Source organism: Aspergillus costaricaensis (assembly GCF_003184835.1).
Source record: "Aspergillus costaricaensis CBS 115574 unplaced genomic scaffold BO79scaffold_13, whole genome shotgun sequence".
Taxonomy (NCBI): Eukaryota; Fungi; Ascomycota; class Eurotiomycetes; order Eurotiales; family Aspergillaceae; genus Aspergillus; species Aspergillus costaricensis.
The window spans coordinates 93,291-108,114 of record NW_020291813.1 but is presented as its reverse complement, the minus strand read 5'-3'; the positions used below and the strand labels follow the sequence as shown (position 1 = coordinate 108,114).

Below are 14,824 nucleotides of genomic sequence, written 5' to 3'. Positions count from 1 at the left end.
ATTCTTATACCTGAGTGAGCTGGTGTAGTTAGATGCTAGCTATACAGATACTTTACTATTTGAGGTATAGAATATGGTCCTAAATTTTTTTAAAGTCTTGAATATTACAGTAAATATATGAAAATAATGTGATGAAGGTGACCTGCGTACACGGTCTGATCCAACTTGACGCCGGAACCGGGTCTCGTCAATCCCGAGCTTAAGACCTTACAACCTGTCATCCACTTGCACCTATCCCATTTCGTGTGGGTGATTTCCAGCAAATAATGTACGGAAATGGAACGGGGTCTCCATTCTTGGTTTAAGTTTTTGTCTGTATAACGCTCAATACTCCTGTATTTTCCTACTTCTTTCCCCGCCGGTCTCGAGTTTTATCCTCATTACGTGTCCACGGCCATTGTCAGCGGATTTAATTTACCCGAAGAACATAGCCCATTCATTGTCTACAATATGCACCTTATTCTTACTGGTGCAACGGGCTTGGTGGGCTCATCAGTTCTCGATGCCATGCTAAGAAGTGCGGAGGTTGCCAAAATCACTATCCTTAGTCGCAGGCCTGTGCCAATGGCGGAGGATGTAAAAGATCCGCGAATCCAAGTCTTAATTCATGAAAATTTCCAACATTATGAGCCAGAGTTACTCCAGAAGTTGAAAGACGCAGATGGATGCGTCTGGGCTTTAGGAACGAGCACAACAACTGTCACAGAGAGGTATGTATTTGATCAACCTAATCAACCGAAACATTATCAGATCTTAATAGCCTAGCAGTCAGTATGTCAAGATTACCAAGGACTATGCCCTCTCTGCGGCGAAAGCCTTTTCCACCCTCAAGTCCTCGAAGCCACCATTTCGGTTCATCTATGTCTCCGGCGAAGGAGCTACATAGTCTCCTGGGCTTTTTTCTCCGCTATTTGCGAGAGTAAAGGGCGAGACTGAGAAACTGCTCAGTGACCTGTCCACCACGAACCCACTACTTCGTGTCGATAGCGTGAGACCAGGCTTTGTTGACGCGGCAGCGCATGGTACCATTCAATCGTATGTTCCTAACCATGCAGTCAGTGGACTTGGTGCAAGGATTGGAATCGCTTTGGCAGGGCCTCCGATACGGCATATTTTTACCGGGATGCACTGTCCAACCGAGCATCTAGGCAAATTCCTAACGGATATGGCTATGGGCAAGGTAGACGGGAAACTCGAGGGCACGGGAGTATCCAAACGGGGCAGTGGCTGGGTAGTACAGAATATTGGTTTACGACGGTTATCAGGACTATGATCACGAAATGACTAGTTCTTTTGATCCTCCATGTATGATAAGTATATTAGAAACTCAACTGCCGTTGCTTGATTATTTGGGCTTAAAGAGACCTACAAGAAAATTCGAGGCCTGAAAATACGCTTGGTTCAACTATCTAAGAATATTGATAATCTATTCAAATATTGTTAGAAAGGCTATTCTTTAATCTTTATAAATAACATAGAATAACTAAGTAAATCAGTCTTAAATAATAGTAGTTATAATCAGAAGAAACAAATTGAAGATTACTATCTCCACGGCGTTATAGTGTGACCTAATTTCAAAAACTAAGTTCCTGGGCAAGTTGTCTTTATTGTTGCTAGTAAGTGGGTCCATTGAACCAGCGCTAGAAGTACCGATGATCTGCGATTCACATATATTTCTCCGGACGACAAAGTTGCTTTATAGCCGGAGATTGAGGGTCTACTGGTGAGCTCGGTACATTACTGTCAATCTGTCATCATGTATTAGATTACATAGATATGCCTACTCCCTGGCACATTCGGCCGCCTATACTGTCTATAAACCCCTTTCTCCCCCAATTTGCCTGCCGTTCCGTGTAGCGATTCCGATCCCATTCCTCCAAATAGTACCAAATCATGATTGATCACACAACCTTCATCAACGTGCGACTCAATGCCATTCGTAGAGCAACAAAGAATGCAATGCCCACGAAGATCACGAGTACCGCAAAGACTTGCATCCACCGATAGTCGGTTCCCTGAATCAAAGCACCACCAATCGGGTTACCTGTTAGACAGGCAAAGGCCGAGACGAAGTAGATCATGCCCACTCGGACACCGATTTCCCGGATGTCTGAAATCTTCGCAATACAGGCAGGAAGTAAAGAGATAAAAGAGCCAGATCCCCATCCAAATACGATACTGAATGCCATAGTCGTTCCAGGGGTATCAATAAACCAAAGCACGAATATTGAAACAATGACAATTGCGACGTTGACGATGATCGTGTTGAAGCAGCCATATCGGTCTCCGATGAAACCACATCCGACACGAGCCAGAACGCTGTTCACTGTTATTAGCGTTTCCGTTTACAAGCCAAAGGGGGATTCGTTATATACCTCGCGGCATTTAGTGCGATAAGCTGGTAATTTGAGAAGACCAATGACATCCCCAGACTCTCCGCATAGACGACGATGTAGTTGATGGGAATGAATACACCCCAGAAAGTGAAGTAGGCAGCTAATGCCAACAGGACGAATTTGACCTCCCTAAACGGGCGCACGAAGGACCGCAAAGACACTGGCGTCGGCTGATGCTTGAGATTCGAGGTAGTGGAGAGGCTAGCAAACAGGAGGAGGATAAGAAACGTCAATGCGATAGCACGAATTGTCCAACCGAAACTCAGTCCGTCGGCTATCAGGTAGTCGAACATGATTCTGCAGAATACCAGTATTAGCGTTTGGCAACTCTCAATAAGTGATGAATTTCCGGTCCGTGTAGCAAGAAGAACATACGGTAGGATGACGCCGCCCAGCGATGAGCCGCTAGCCACAATACCAATAGCGAGAGCCTTTCTTCGTTTGAAGTAGGTACTAACTGCGTTCATTCCAGAATAAAATAGTGAGCAGGCACCAATTCCGGATAGAATACTCTGTGAGAGGAACATTTGGTAATATTCCGTGCTCAGGCTTAGAAACACCAGGCCTAGAATGTGAGCGCAGGCACCTAATATCACAGCGTAACGGGGCCCATAGTTGTCAAATATCTTTCCAAACACAGGAGCGAGGACAATCAACATAAAAAGATTAGCTGAAGGGATCCAAGACACCGCAGAGGATGAATATGAGGAGAGCTGGTGCTCTGAATAATAGGCTTGGAAAACGCCAATGCTGCTAGTCCAGCCAAAGGAACAAAAGTTGCAACACCAGGCACCCGCAACTGCTAACCAAGCTCTGCGTCCTCCTTCCGGATAGGTATATGCCAGAGGGGCTGGGGATACATCGGACAACGGGGAGTCAACCGGCTGGGGCCCGAGAATTGTTGGTCCGCGGCCACGATCTTCCTCATCAGGGCCTTTTTCCATTTCGAAATTGAAGAAGGGAGATTCCCAGGGTTGCAAGAGGAGGAAAAGACCGAAGTAAATTTACTGTAGTTGTTGCAGCCGCCAGTCTGATAAACTGGAGAGGTCTAGAGGAAGAAGAGCACACATATTACGCGATTAAAAAGTATCTAGAATCCCTAATTTTAGGAGCAGACAGCGTCACCGCTGACGGAAAGTGCATAGTTAGTGAAATATCGAATGTATGCGTGACCTGATTTAGAGCCGCCTAGTAAAGCAGGTGCCCGGTTACCGATCACTGCTTGATAATCAGGGCCTCCGATCTGAGGATCGGCCGGCGGACCGGCAAGTGGATCGGCAAGTGCTCAGACCGTCTCCCGTCAACACCGTCTCCACTTGACAGATCACCGCATCCACTAGTCGAAGCTCTTGAGATCATCCTCGGGTGCAAATGGCCGGTCACCACAAGAATTATTGAATGCTTATTATCTATCTAAGGATACAATCGATTTCTTACTCCAGCCTATCCAGCGAGCTGCCAAGTCCTCCCGTATTTACATGCTTAAGGAATCTGTACGAAGATCCAAGACCGAAACAAAGCGTTTTAAAATGCTTAAATTCATTGCCTAGTTGTCTATCTGTCGCCCAATGCCAGTCAACTCTCATGCATCATTCCCGGCTAGAACCTCCGACTCGAGGGGATCACTTCTGGATATTTCCCATACCCAAATTCGACATAAATTACTTTCGACACACAGTAGATAAAGGCCCCAAGAGAAACCATCAAAGCAATAACGGAGGAAAGCAACAATGTAGACGGCACATTGAGAGTAAAGAGCGATATCCCAACTTGTGGGAATTGAATCCAAGTACTGCCAATATTGGCATGACGAATCACAAGCCGCAGGCACAAGGCCAAGAAGGCCGTACTAGGTACGGCCATTGCAAGGCGCGACGATACCTGCGTTGCTGCGGCATTGTTGTCAATTTGAAATAGAGCACTCTTTGTCTCTTGAGCATTTTTGTGTTGGTAATCTTTGACTCTGCCAACAGCGAGACTAGAGAGTGTATCTTGTGCCTCGTCGGAATGCCCCGCCTGAACAAAGTGCTCTGTCGCATCGGTGCCAATTACATCCAGCAAAAGGTCTTTTCCTCCGGGATGCTCATCCAAGTAGCTGCTCACATCGTAGACTGCATATTTGCATATTGATTATATTAGTATTCGATTTGCTCGCAAGGTTCTTGTGGAATGCGGGAATGAAGACACATGTTTACGCTTACCTTTTCCATGTATGATAATGAGTGGTCTTGCTGCACCCTGCTCCTTTACTTCGGCGGAGGAATAGGATCGCATGTTGAATCTGGTAGATATGAAATGCCTGTCGTATATCGCAGGTTGGCTGATTGTAGACGTTATACAATGCGAGGGACGAGAGAACAGTATGATATGTTCTGGTCCTATTTGCCCCTCATCCCCTCTCTAGTCTACACCATACTTGATCTGTATGATGTAGCACAACTGCCGTATATGTGAACCGAGTAAATATAACAAAGCTCATGGTGCCAGCTTGCATGCAGTAGCTGAAGCTAGCAAGGATCCTTCGCCCCGCTCACTAAAGGTCACGGGCGTCCCTTCCATGCAAGCCCAAGGGCTTTATATGACAATTCCCCGTGACTTCTTCAGAGAGTTACTCAACCGCTCACCAATAACCTATTGTTATAGAGCCTGTCGAGCCTAGCTATGTTCGAAACTTTCATAGGGTGGTGATTACACTCCGTCAGATTTCAGACATGGTTAGAGCCGAAAGCCGAACTGGTATATTTGATTTCAGATCCTTATTAGTCTGACGCCCCTTAACAGTAAGTGCTAGGGTCAAAGGACTTTATTTCTTTTATTAAGCTGAAAATGTCGCGGCTTGGCGTCATCCGCTAAGGAAGGTCAGATTGTGCGACCTGATCCTTCGCCCTCCACATGTCAGCTACGATTCGACCGTACATTCCTGAGTCTAAAGTCCAACACACTCATCTTTCGCTTATCATAGGAATCGACATGGCCTCACACTAATCTGAAAGAAATGAATGCCGCCACTTTAGCCGATTCTGCCAGACAATTCTCGTGTTCTCATAATCCGCTCCGGGTCAAGATAAGCAATGGAGCATCATCGGGAATTGACCGATATTGCACACATATATACAGAATGGCTGCGACGAATAGTATTTGATGACAGTTCAAATCATCGATTGCTGGACTCCCTGAATCCCCAGTCTTTGACAACCACGCAATGGCAGAAAAGCAATTCTATCTCCGCGGACAATACGATTCGGCTGTATGCATGATCGAAGTGGGAAGCAAGCTTGACATACATGCCATACGGAAGAAGGTCGCATCCCAATTCGCAATTATAGAGCCAAAGGGTATGCAAATGACACGGCCCCCCAAGACAGTAATTGATGTCACTAATCAAGCTTTCTCAAGGGATATCGTTTCATCTTGATGGGGAGGACCTCAGCTCCACGGAAGACATTCTCGCAGTAAATCAGCCAATAGGTATATTAGTGGATGGCGAAACAGTCCATGATGTTCCGGGACCCAAGGGGCTTCCTCTACTCGGGAGTCACTGTGAGGTATACCCCGACCATATTGGCAATCATCAACGTCTTTTCGAACTTTACGGGCCGATCTTCCAGACAACAGTCATGGGTCGGGTAGTTTACCACACTAATGACCCAGTCCTAACTGCCCATGCGTTCGCCGAAACTGAGTTCTTCACTAAAGACATCAATCACGCGCATCCTTTATACGGGGTAAAAAGCGCGCACGCAGGAATCTTTCTCACCAATACGGCCACCAAGGAATGGAAAGAGGGACATAAGTTCATTGTACCCGCATTTAGTCCTAAAGCAATCGCAGCCTATACTCCACGCATGGAAGAGGTTGTACGGCATTCCTTTCCGATTTTCGACGAGCTCGATCAGGCGAACCAAGCATGGAATGCGTACAGCTTCATGCTGAAACTATCGTCGCAGCTTGTGGGGGAGCTTATCATTGGGGCTGATTTCAGGCACTTTGAAAGAGTCGATTCTCCCATTCATGATATCCCTAAGGCTATTGTCAAGCTTTTAGGGTTGAACAAGAAAGTCACGTCATGGGGAGATTGGTATACATGGTTACCTTTCGGTGATCCAAAACGGCTGCGAGATACATGGCACTTAGTGGGGTCTCTGGTCGGGGAGTCTGTCAAGAAGGCTCCCATTGGGGAAGGGCATGTCTCCATCCAGGAGGCAGGCTTGAAAACTCAGAGTTTAGCAGGTATTAAAGCTTTACAAGAACTGCATACTATCTGTCTAATCAGCTCCCACAGACTACCTTGTCCGTGCTAGAGATAGCAAAGGCAACAAGTTGAGCGATGAAAGCCGAAACCCAGCGCTCATTGTGGCACTGACGGCAGGATTTGTAACGACGAGTTCTCTACTTTCCTGGCTGATCTACGGTCTGGTGACGTATCCAGGGGTCCAGGAAAAGCTCTTGCAAGAGTTAATCGACAGTAACATGACAGAGACTTCAGAAATGACTGGCGAATTTATAGGAAACCTATCCTATCTGGATAAGTTCGTCAAGGAAACCCAGCGACGTCATACTACATCTTTCCAACCCGCTAGAACGGCACGCAAAGATGTTATCCTTCCCGGAGGGTATCGAGTTCCCAAAGACAGCGTGATTATCTCAGAAATCCATCATCTTCACAACAATCCGGCCATATGGGACAATCCGACTCAATTTTCCACAGATAGATGGGATACCGAGAGAGTCAAGAATCGACACCGCGGAGCCTATATCCCATTTGCGATGGGACCTCGCATGTGCGTGGCGACAAACTTCGTTGCTCGCGAGGTGAAAGTCTTCATCGCCATGCTCGTGTACCGGTATGAATTCTTTAGAGGAGGCAATGATCCGATCGAATATGATTCCACGTTCCAAACCGTCAAGCCAAGCAATCTCTATGTGCGCGCCCGGAGAAGGTCGCACGATTGAGTCCCGGGCTAGCACGCCTAGGGGGTTCTCTTCATTCACTACATGTCTCTTAATTTTTACTTACAAATACAAGCAATGATTAATGTCGTACCATTTGTTTCACGTCATGCTTTCTGTCTTGTTATACCTCCAAGGACGGAGATGTATGATAGCCAAGTATGTCATGATCGTGATCTGTATGGTGCAATAAGAATCTAATATGAGGTTGCAGCAAATAGTGCTATCATAGCCACATTTTTAGGGCCGAGAGGCGATTTCATTGGGCCGATGAGACTGTGGATCATAATCGAAGAAGATTATAGGCGTTTGTCTTAGCGGGAATTGTATCTATCCGGAGCATCTGATTGATGGGGCAATTTAGCCTGCTGTCCGTCCGAAACACATCCCGCGGCTCATCCCGCGGCTCTAATTCCCAGGGTTTCCTAGGCATCAGCATCGAAGACCAGGAATGATCCACCACACCAGGGGTCCAGTTTGTAAGAATATACTGAGCATTAGACGCTTACAGTAAGCACTAAATCCTGCGACGTGGCAAAGATAAGGTGGTTGCGCTATTCCCCGTCTTGTGGATTTCCATTTCTCCCTACTGCAAGTATAAATGATGCCACCGCACCAACTCAACTCAGAGAAATAAACATCAGAGCACGGCGGGTTTCGCGCCCATTTCCTCACCATTGAATCTGGACCCCACGCCGGCTTTTCCTATGGGTATAGGATTTGAAATGCTTCAATCTCTCTCGTGTCGCGAGTTCCAAGCCTGCGCTTTCACTTCCATCGCCTTTAAGGATCGAGAAGAGCTTCAGTCCAGTGGGGCACTACTACTCCCAAGCGAGGATTTACGCGGCCTTCTTCTGCAGTCATATCTGCGATGGGTACATCCCCTAGTCCCTGTTCTAGAGATACCAAATGTCTTTCAAAGGCTGCTCGAAAATGACGACTGTCAATTCCCTCACCCACTTCTGTACCAAGCCGTCCTCTATGCGGGGAGCTCATACGTGGATCCCCTGGAACTACAGGCAGCGGGTCACCCAAGCCGAGATACTATTGGGAGGGTTATACGCGAAAGGGCGAGAGTGAGTGCATGCATGCATCCCCAGAACTTCTCCTCTCAAGTAACATCATTGACCAGCGCAGATGTTATACAATCTCTCGGTCGAGCGCAATCCGATTGTCATGACCCAAGCACTCATCTTGCTGAGTATTCGGGAAAACCTTTCCGAAGCAAGTCTTTCAGAATCCCGATATTGGATTCGCCATGCTCTCTCTGTCGCGATCGGTGCAGGTCTACTGGATCCAACAGATGAGCCAGTTAACCAAAACACAGAGTACCTTTGCACGATCTCATCTTCGCTGCGTGAGCGACTAGTATGGTCTTTATACACCGCTGATCTCACAATCTCCCTGGCTCTGGATGCTCCATTCCAAATAAAACGACCACCTAGTCTCAATTGTCAGTTTGTTCCCGACGTGTTTTCAGTATTTGATCGAGCCATAATCAACGCTACCTTTTGTCCAACAAGCGAAGGCCCAGCAAGCGAGAGCATTTCAGAGCCACCATACCACGCCAAGCTATGTGGTATCCTCATCGAACGGTCGAAACTTATCCGCTGCATGTACCGCCTTCTCTACACAGTCGATCTGGACCGTCGAACGCGTGATGCACTAGACGATGGTATGAAGCCAGCTATTCTGCTATGGAAAATGCAGCACCTCGACCCAGCACTAGTCACGAGCGTCGAAGCCAGACTCAAACGGTGGCTGGAAAACCTACCTGCCTCTGTTCGCTACTCAGCTCAATGGACCTTGATCGAGCATTCACGACAATCTAAAGAGTTTACGCTGTGTGTCCATCGTGGCGCACTATACATACTATATCTGACATATCTACTGGCCCTCTACAATGGCAAGATGGCACGGACACCGACATATTCTGAAAGTCTCGTCCGTCGTGCCCGCCAGGTGGCTGCCGAAATCGTGCAGACGTGGGCCGGCCTGGCGGAGACACAAGCGATCGAATTTCTACCGAGCTATTGTTTTCTCTCGTTGAACCTTGCTCGTGAAGTCTATACGCAGCATTCAGGGGGCTGCACCAACTCAGAGGATTGGTATGCGATGTGGGCTATTAGATCGTGTGACACATTCCTGGCTCAGGGGTTCCATAGAACTTGGGACGTTTAGCATTGGCAAATTCTCAACATAATCTGTTGTTAACCACACAGATTCTTTTCTGCAATTTCTTAAAAGGGATTGAGAATAACTTTGTATCATTATCGAGACAAAGTCCACTTTCGCAACTATAGCCTTCTTCAGGGTACAAAGTAACCGTTAGGGTTTCTTGTGCAAAGTGTATCCGACAGCCCACATCCCGAGATCCCCACAACCCGACAATGTCTGATCCCTCCGACAGTATCAGTCACATACAGCGTCGTCAAAGAGATCAAGTAGCTTAACCAGTAGAAAATAAGTGAGCTATACATTCCAGCGAGCTGTATACTCTATCACCCCGACTCAATAACACAGCACATCGCCATAACAGCGACCACGACCACGACCATCCCAGACCCCAACACCCTCCACCTCAAACCTAAACCTTCCCCTCACCCTTCTCATCTGGCCGTCTAATCCTCTGAAAATTCCCCGTGTGGTACAAAACCTCCGGCTCAAGCACCTGAATCCGCCACTGCCCATCCACCTTGACATAAGTCTGCTGCATCCAGCTTCTCCCATCTGAAGTCTCGTCGATCTTGCGCTTAACCGGGTGCGTCTCTTCCTGACCGTCAACCCACCGCCCATGGCTTGCTAGCTGCTGCCATTGTACGACGATCTTTTCCTCCGATGCGAACTTGAAGTACGGTGCTCCGAGGAGATGCTGCGTCGCCAGAGCCTTGTTCCCAAGGTTTGTAGGGTTCAGCCATGTCTCGACGAAGTGGTCTGCTTCGTAGGTCTCGCGGGTGACGTGGGGGAGGACTTTGTTGTAGTCGACTATCACGGAGGGGGCGAGGGCGGCGCGGAGGCGGGTTTTGTCCTGGGTTTGATGGATATTAGTTTACAGTTATTACTATGCTATTGCGATTATTAGGATGAAGGCTTTATGAATATCGTTGTTCACCTTCCGATCGTACCCATCAGCGAATGTGCGCGCACATTGGCAGACGGCGATGTAGTCCTGGAAGGTAAGGGAGGAGGGGATGTATATTTCGAATGTCATTTTCTCGATTGGAATCAGATGAGCTTGACCGTGGAAATTGCAGAATTATGGAATTCTAATTTTACTAAGGTGGCATGAGGGAGGCTTTTATTCGCATAAGAATGAGCCGATGTTGTCCACGTCGGGCATTGAGGGGGAAAGAGGCGGGGCTTGCAGCTGAGCTCTCCCTTCCGTTAATCTGCATATTCCAGTTCTATTATCATCGGTATCGGGTATCCCTGCGTTTTATGCATTTATAGATTATAATGTCTTCCTACCCAGTGGCTTAGTGAGTCTATATCAGTTTAGCCCGCGTTAACTAGTCGGCGCATATTTATAATGATAGAATGGCATTGTTAGTTCAAGTACATAGCGCTAGCAACAATAAGCTCCCCGTCGTAGTATGTGGGGTATAGCGCACGGCTCGATCCGGCTACATCGGTGGATGGAGGAGGACCGATCACTAGCGTTCTTTTGTCCGGAAGCCACTTGTATCATCCATATCGATCGTCTGCGTCTGCATTCTCAGAAGAGAACTTTTCCTATAAATCAAATACCTTAGACAAGATATAAAGCAAAAGAAAGGAAAGGAAAGAGAGTAGAAAGAAAAAGCAAAAACACAGGGAGAGAACAAACAGCCTCTTGTTCCCACCACTTCCATAAATTTAGGCCATGTATGTACAACAATACTCACCCTGTACCTCTCGAGCTCCGTACTATACGACATTAGTTAATACCCCATATGAGGATGTGAACTGATGGGACCTGAGTAAGTACCAGTTTAGAGACGATATAGTACATTAGTCTAATTTAAGATGTTGCTTCACTAAGCGAGGAATACGTGGTTGGCGTCGAAGAAGTCGACAAATAACACTCGCCTAATCCGGTACGATTGCATGCCGTTTTATCTATTATGAGGATACATACCTCTAATAGATATATGTGGCGACCCCTGTAACCTTATCTGAAGCTTATCTGGTGATAGCGGAGCTGACACCCTTAGTCAACCCACACCACCTCGATACGGTCAACAACCCATTCTATACCGACCGTCTTAGCGACTCCTCATCCGCACAAACCAACTTTCCACCCCCTAGCAACACGGTGCTGCAATCCAAATCAGAACGTATAAGGAGGGTGAAAGTAGCTCAAGTCTACTGCATTTTACTGCTGCAGATGGGAACTTAGGTACGTGGTATATCCACATCACTCACTTGCATACTGATATTCTGGTTAGCGGATATCGTCTCATTCCTCCTACCTACCCTATTCAGCCTCTCCACCTCACAAGACAACTTCACGGATATCCTCAATCATAGATACTACACCGGAAACACGGCGTTGACTTCGCCGCGCCGAACACGCATCGCAGGTGCATGCGGGTACTTGTGGAGACACAATGGGGATTGGGTGATCCAGGATGCTGCGGAAGGAGATGAAGATAAGAGGGCTAAGGTAGAGTTTAGTGGGATGTGCACAAGCAGCAGGATGCCTTGAAGGCTATGCTCACGGCCTCCTGTCAAATGTACACTTTTTACACCATAGTCGTCACAACTTCTCGAGCCAAAGAACTCACGGGCGTATTCGGTCGGGCCTTGAAATCCTCAGTCAGTCAAAGGACGGCAGATTTCCACACACAATCATAGAATTTATTTTCATCTAGACGGTGTGTTTACATACAATCTTGGTAAGCCATGAGGCAGTCTAGATACATCTGAGATTCTATATAGATGTACGATCGTTGGATTGAACTTGAAGGTGAATATCCACGAGGGAGCTTCAAGTCCATGTCCCGATTGCAACCCCTCCCGGGGATTTACTTTTTCTGTTCACGTTTCGTCTTTCGTTGTCTTCATAGGTATGGAACAGATACCAGGCCCTTACGTCCTGGTGGGAAACTGTCTGGCCTTCAGCTCGCTGAGGTCGGTACGCATCGCCTCCAACAACCGACACACATCGTCAAGGTGTGCGTTCAAGCCACTGATCTCCTGCTGTTGCAGGAGCAACAACTCCCGGCAAAGATCCAGCTCGGAGCGTTAATCGTTGTCAATAGACTCGACGGCCTCGACGATGCGCTCTTGGGACGAGTGTGAAGTGGGGGTGAATTGCCGAACAATGTAACGCACTAGGATTTCTAGGTCAGGACGAAACGCCCCAACCCAAGTACCCAGCGTTCCCAATATAGAGATGATATCTGCAGAACCCATGATGTTGAAAGCTTGGACACGTACAGAAGTACTAGCTTAGAACGTTAACAATTGAGTTCCGTGAAGAAAGAAGAGGAAAGCTAAGAAGAACCTGGAAGGCTTCAGGAAGATGGTCGATGGTCTTCGCTGTGGGTGGTTTCCATTCTGGGCAGGAACGAAGTTCTTTCCCAACTTGGGGATCTTTCATGGGACCAGAGACGAGATTAGAAAAGGAGCATTGAGTCTTCTAACATGACAAAGCGATTTAGCCTGGGTACTTGGCTAACATAGATTTAGAGCTAGCGATGGAATAGATAGTACATAGATTGCGAGTAGCACCACATTGTCCAACGGTATCGTCTTCCTATCAAGTATGACCTGTTTCGCGGCGTAGGGTCACTCTCTTGATCAGAGCTTTCACGGAATAGTCGACGGACCTCCCCTGTGCTCGCCGTAGCTTCGACACGATCGTATATAGATTCTATCGTGTTAGTAAAAGTAGCCTTTTTCCATTTCGGATCTTCAATATCTGTCCCGGCTCCAAGGTCTAACCATTTAGTAATTGTCACTGCTGTCCCATCCTCCCCACAGGCTCGGAGGACGATCTGAAACTCCACACCACAATGCGAGCATCGCATAATCTCTGTGAGTGGTGCCTCCTTCCAGCAAAGGTTTCGTTGCCGATTTGCAGGTCGAATCTTATCCTGAATACTCCCGTGGCCCACTCTCAACCAGTTGCAAATAAACCAGTTGTGGAGTACTGAAAGAGCAACGTCAAGACCCCTGTCGGAGAAGACCTGTAGATCATGGATGAGAACCCACTGTTGTATTTGCAGGACTAGCGATGGTCTTTGGCGAGCTCCAGCCGGTGTACAGACGCGTCCTTCCACTGATAATAAAGTCGTTCTTGCTGGTTGTTGAGGGTAATCAACCACCTCGGTGAAAGCCAAGGACTCCGCGTTGATCCCGCATCGGCCGCCGGAATGGTAATTTTGTAGGACAGCCACCAGGTGGCAGTGACGGAAGTCATAAAGGGTGGTCATACAGTGGACAGATAACAGCCATCTAATCGACGGTTGTGGACATTTTCTGTGCCAAACTCCCAGGTCCGGGCACCGATGACGGAAACCCATGGAGCGTGCGGGATGGAGGACGTCAGTGATACGATGCAACTTGGCGCAGTAGTGGCAGCAGAACATTTTTGGGAGGTCTCGGGTCAGTCTTGTGAGGACTAAAAGTGTTAAGGACTTGTCTTGGGGTAGCTTGAAGTCGTAAAAGCTTGTTGCGAAAATATTAAGTGTTCGGCTGCATAGGCTGAGGCAGATAATGTCAGCGGTTGTCAGGAGGTTACCGATGTGGAGTAATAGTTCGCGAGGTAGCAGTTCCAGGTTGGAAAGCCGCTTTTCGCGTGAGTATCGTGGGAACAGACGAGAGATCCAGTCTATTATGGGCATCTTGAAGGCGAAGTGTGGAAGTATGAAGAAGGTGAGACTGGGCAATGTGTGGGTGTGACAGTTCCTGGATCTACGTAGGCGGAAACACAATTCATGGTCCCTGCACGTGGTATGTAGCCTAGGGCTCGCAATTTCGAAACCGCGCCAGATTTCTATATCCGGAATTATCACTTGGAGACACATATGCACAAATTAAGCTGTTTCCTTGTGGTCGCCTACCCGAGGGGTATGATCCCAACATACAATATGTTCCGTTGATATCCTGAGGGTACGCTAGTACTGAAATAATATTCGCTACTCCACAGACAGCGATAGGTGAGAAAGATAGCAAGCGAAGAGGCATGCGTCATAGGTGTATCTACTCATGGTGGAAGGTTATTATGGTGTTTAGCAGTGATAGATAGGAAGCGGAGATATCACCAAATGGCCTTTCCACTTCCAGCCTGTTCTCGCTACTTGTCACATCCGTCGGCAATTCCGAGGGTGTCAGGCTAAGATATGCTAAGCCACAGCCTCGCCAAGCCGACCCTGAGTGACCCACCCGGCTGAGCGAGGCTCAACCGCGCATCCTGGGCAAAGTTTATGCTCCAATGCACCAGACTCGATCTGGCAGTGAGCATGGTGGCCCTTGGTAAATAAGAATAGACA

The 14,824-nt window shown here is 47.6% G+C and overlaps 7 protein-coding genes across 7 annotated transcripts; 3 read left to right on the top strand and 4 right to left on the bottom strand.

Moving 5' to 3' along the window:
- Positions 1-364: 364 nt before the first annotated feature.
- Positions 365-1,273, top strand: BO79DRAFT_263886 (putative nucleoside-diphosphate-sugar epimerases; the record flags this gene model as incomplete). The annotated part of the gene is made up of 3 exons (XM_025686727.1): positions 365-710; positions 769-852; positions 919-1,273. Exons 1-3 carry the CDS (start codon positions 451-453, stop codon positions 1,271-1,273), a joined length of 699 nt encoding a protein of 232 aa, XP_025540282.1. The 5' UTR covers positions 365-450.
- A 628-nt stretch (positions 1,274-1,901) lies between these two features.
- On the bottom strand, positions 1,902-3,340 carry BO79DRAFT_254187 (monocarboxylate transporter 4; the record flags this gene model as incomplete). The annotated part of the gene is made up of 3 exons (XM_025686047.1): positions 1,902-2,319; positions 2,376-2,693; positions 2,772-3,340. 3 exons carry the CDS (start codon positions 3,338-3,340, stop codon positions 1,902-1,904), a joined length of 1,305 nt encoding a protein of 434 aa, XP_025540281.1.
- Positions 3,341-4,313: 973 nt separating this feature from the next.
- BO79DRAFT_100864 (cytochrome b5-like heme/steroid binding domain-containing protein) lies at positions 4,314-4,508 on the bottom strand (the record flags this gene model as incomplete). The annotated part of the gene is made up of 1 exon (XM_025677862.1): positions 4,314-4,508. A coding segment is annotated over one exon (195 nt), but the record flags the coding sequence as incomplete, so codon positions are not given.
- Positions 4,509-5,598: 1,090 nt separating this feature from the next.
- On the top strand, positions 5,599-7,349 carry BO79DRAFT_227652 (cytochrome P450; the record flags this gene model as incomplete). The annotated part of the gene is made up of 3 exons (XM_025683892.1): positions 5,599-5,731; positions 5,793-6,626; positions 6,679-7,349. 3 exons carry the CDS (start codon positions 5,599-5,601, stop codon positions 7,347-7,349), a joined length of 1,638 nt encoding a protein of 545 aa, XP_025540279.1.
- Positions 7,350-7,951: 602 nt separating this feature from the next.
- On the top strand, positions 7,952-9,527 carry BO79DRAFT_263885 (fungal specific transcription factor domain-containing protein; the record flags this gene model as incomplete). The annotated part of the gene is made up of 2 exons (XM_025686726.1): positions 7,952-8,422; positions 8,484-9,527. Coding segments are annotated over 2 exons (1,515 nt in total), but the record flags the coding sequence as incomplete, so codon positions are not given.
- Positions 9,528-9,933: 406 nt separating this feature from the next.
- arp1 (scytalone dehydratase arp1) lies at positions 9,934-10,588 on the bottom strand (the record flags this gene model as incomplete). Its single annotated transcript, XM_025686725.1, has 2 exons — positions 10,459-10,588; positions 9,934-10,374 (listed from the first exon to the last, which is right to left on the bottom strand). The coding sequence occupies exons 1-2, from the start codon at positions 10,555-10,557 to the stop codon at positions 9,934-9,936; spliced, it is 540 nt and encodes a 179-aa protein (XP_025540277.1). The 5' UTR covers positions 10,558-10,588.
- A 1,828-nt stretch (positions 10,589-12,416) lies between these two features.
- Positions 12,417-14,176, bottom strand: BO79DRAFT_227650 (uncharacterized protein; the record flags this gene model as incomplete). Its single annotated transcript, XM_025683891.1, has 4 exons — positions 12,417-12,563; positions 12,597-12,774; positions 12,900-12,923; positions 13,101-14,176. 4 exons carry the CDS (start codon positions 14,174-14,176, stop codon positions 12,417-12,419), a joined length of 1,425 nt encoding a protein of 474 aa, XP_025540276.1.
- Positions 14,177-14,824: the final 648 nt, after the last annotated feature.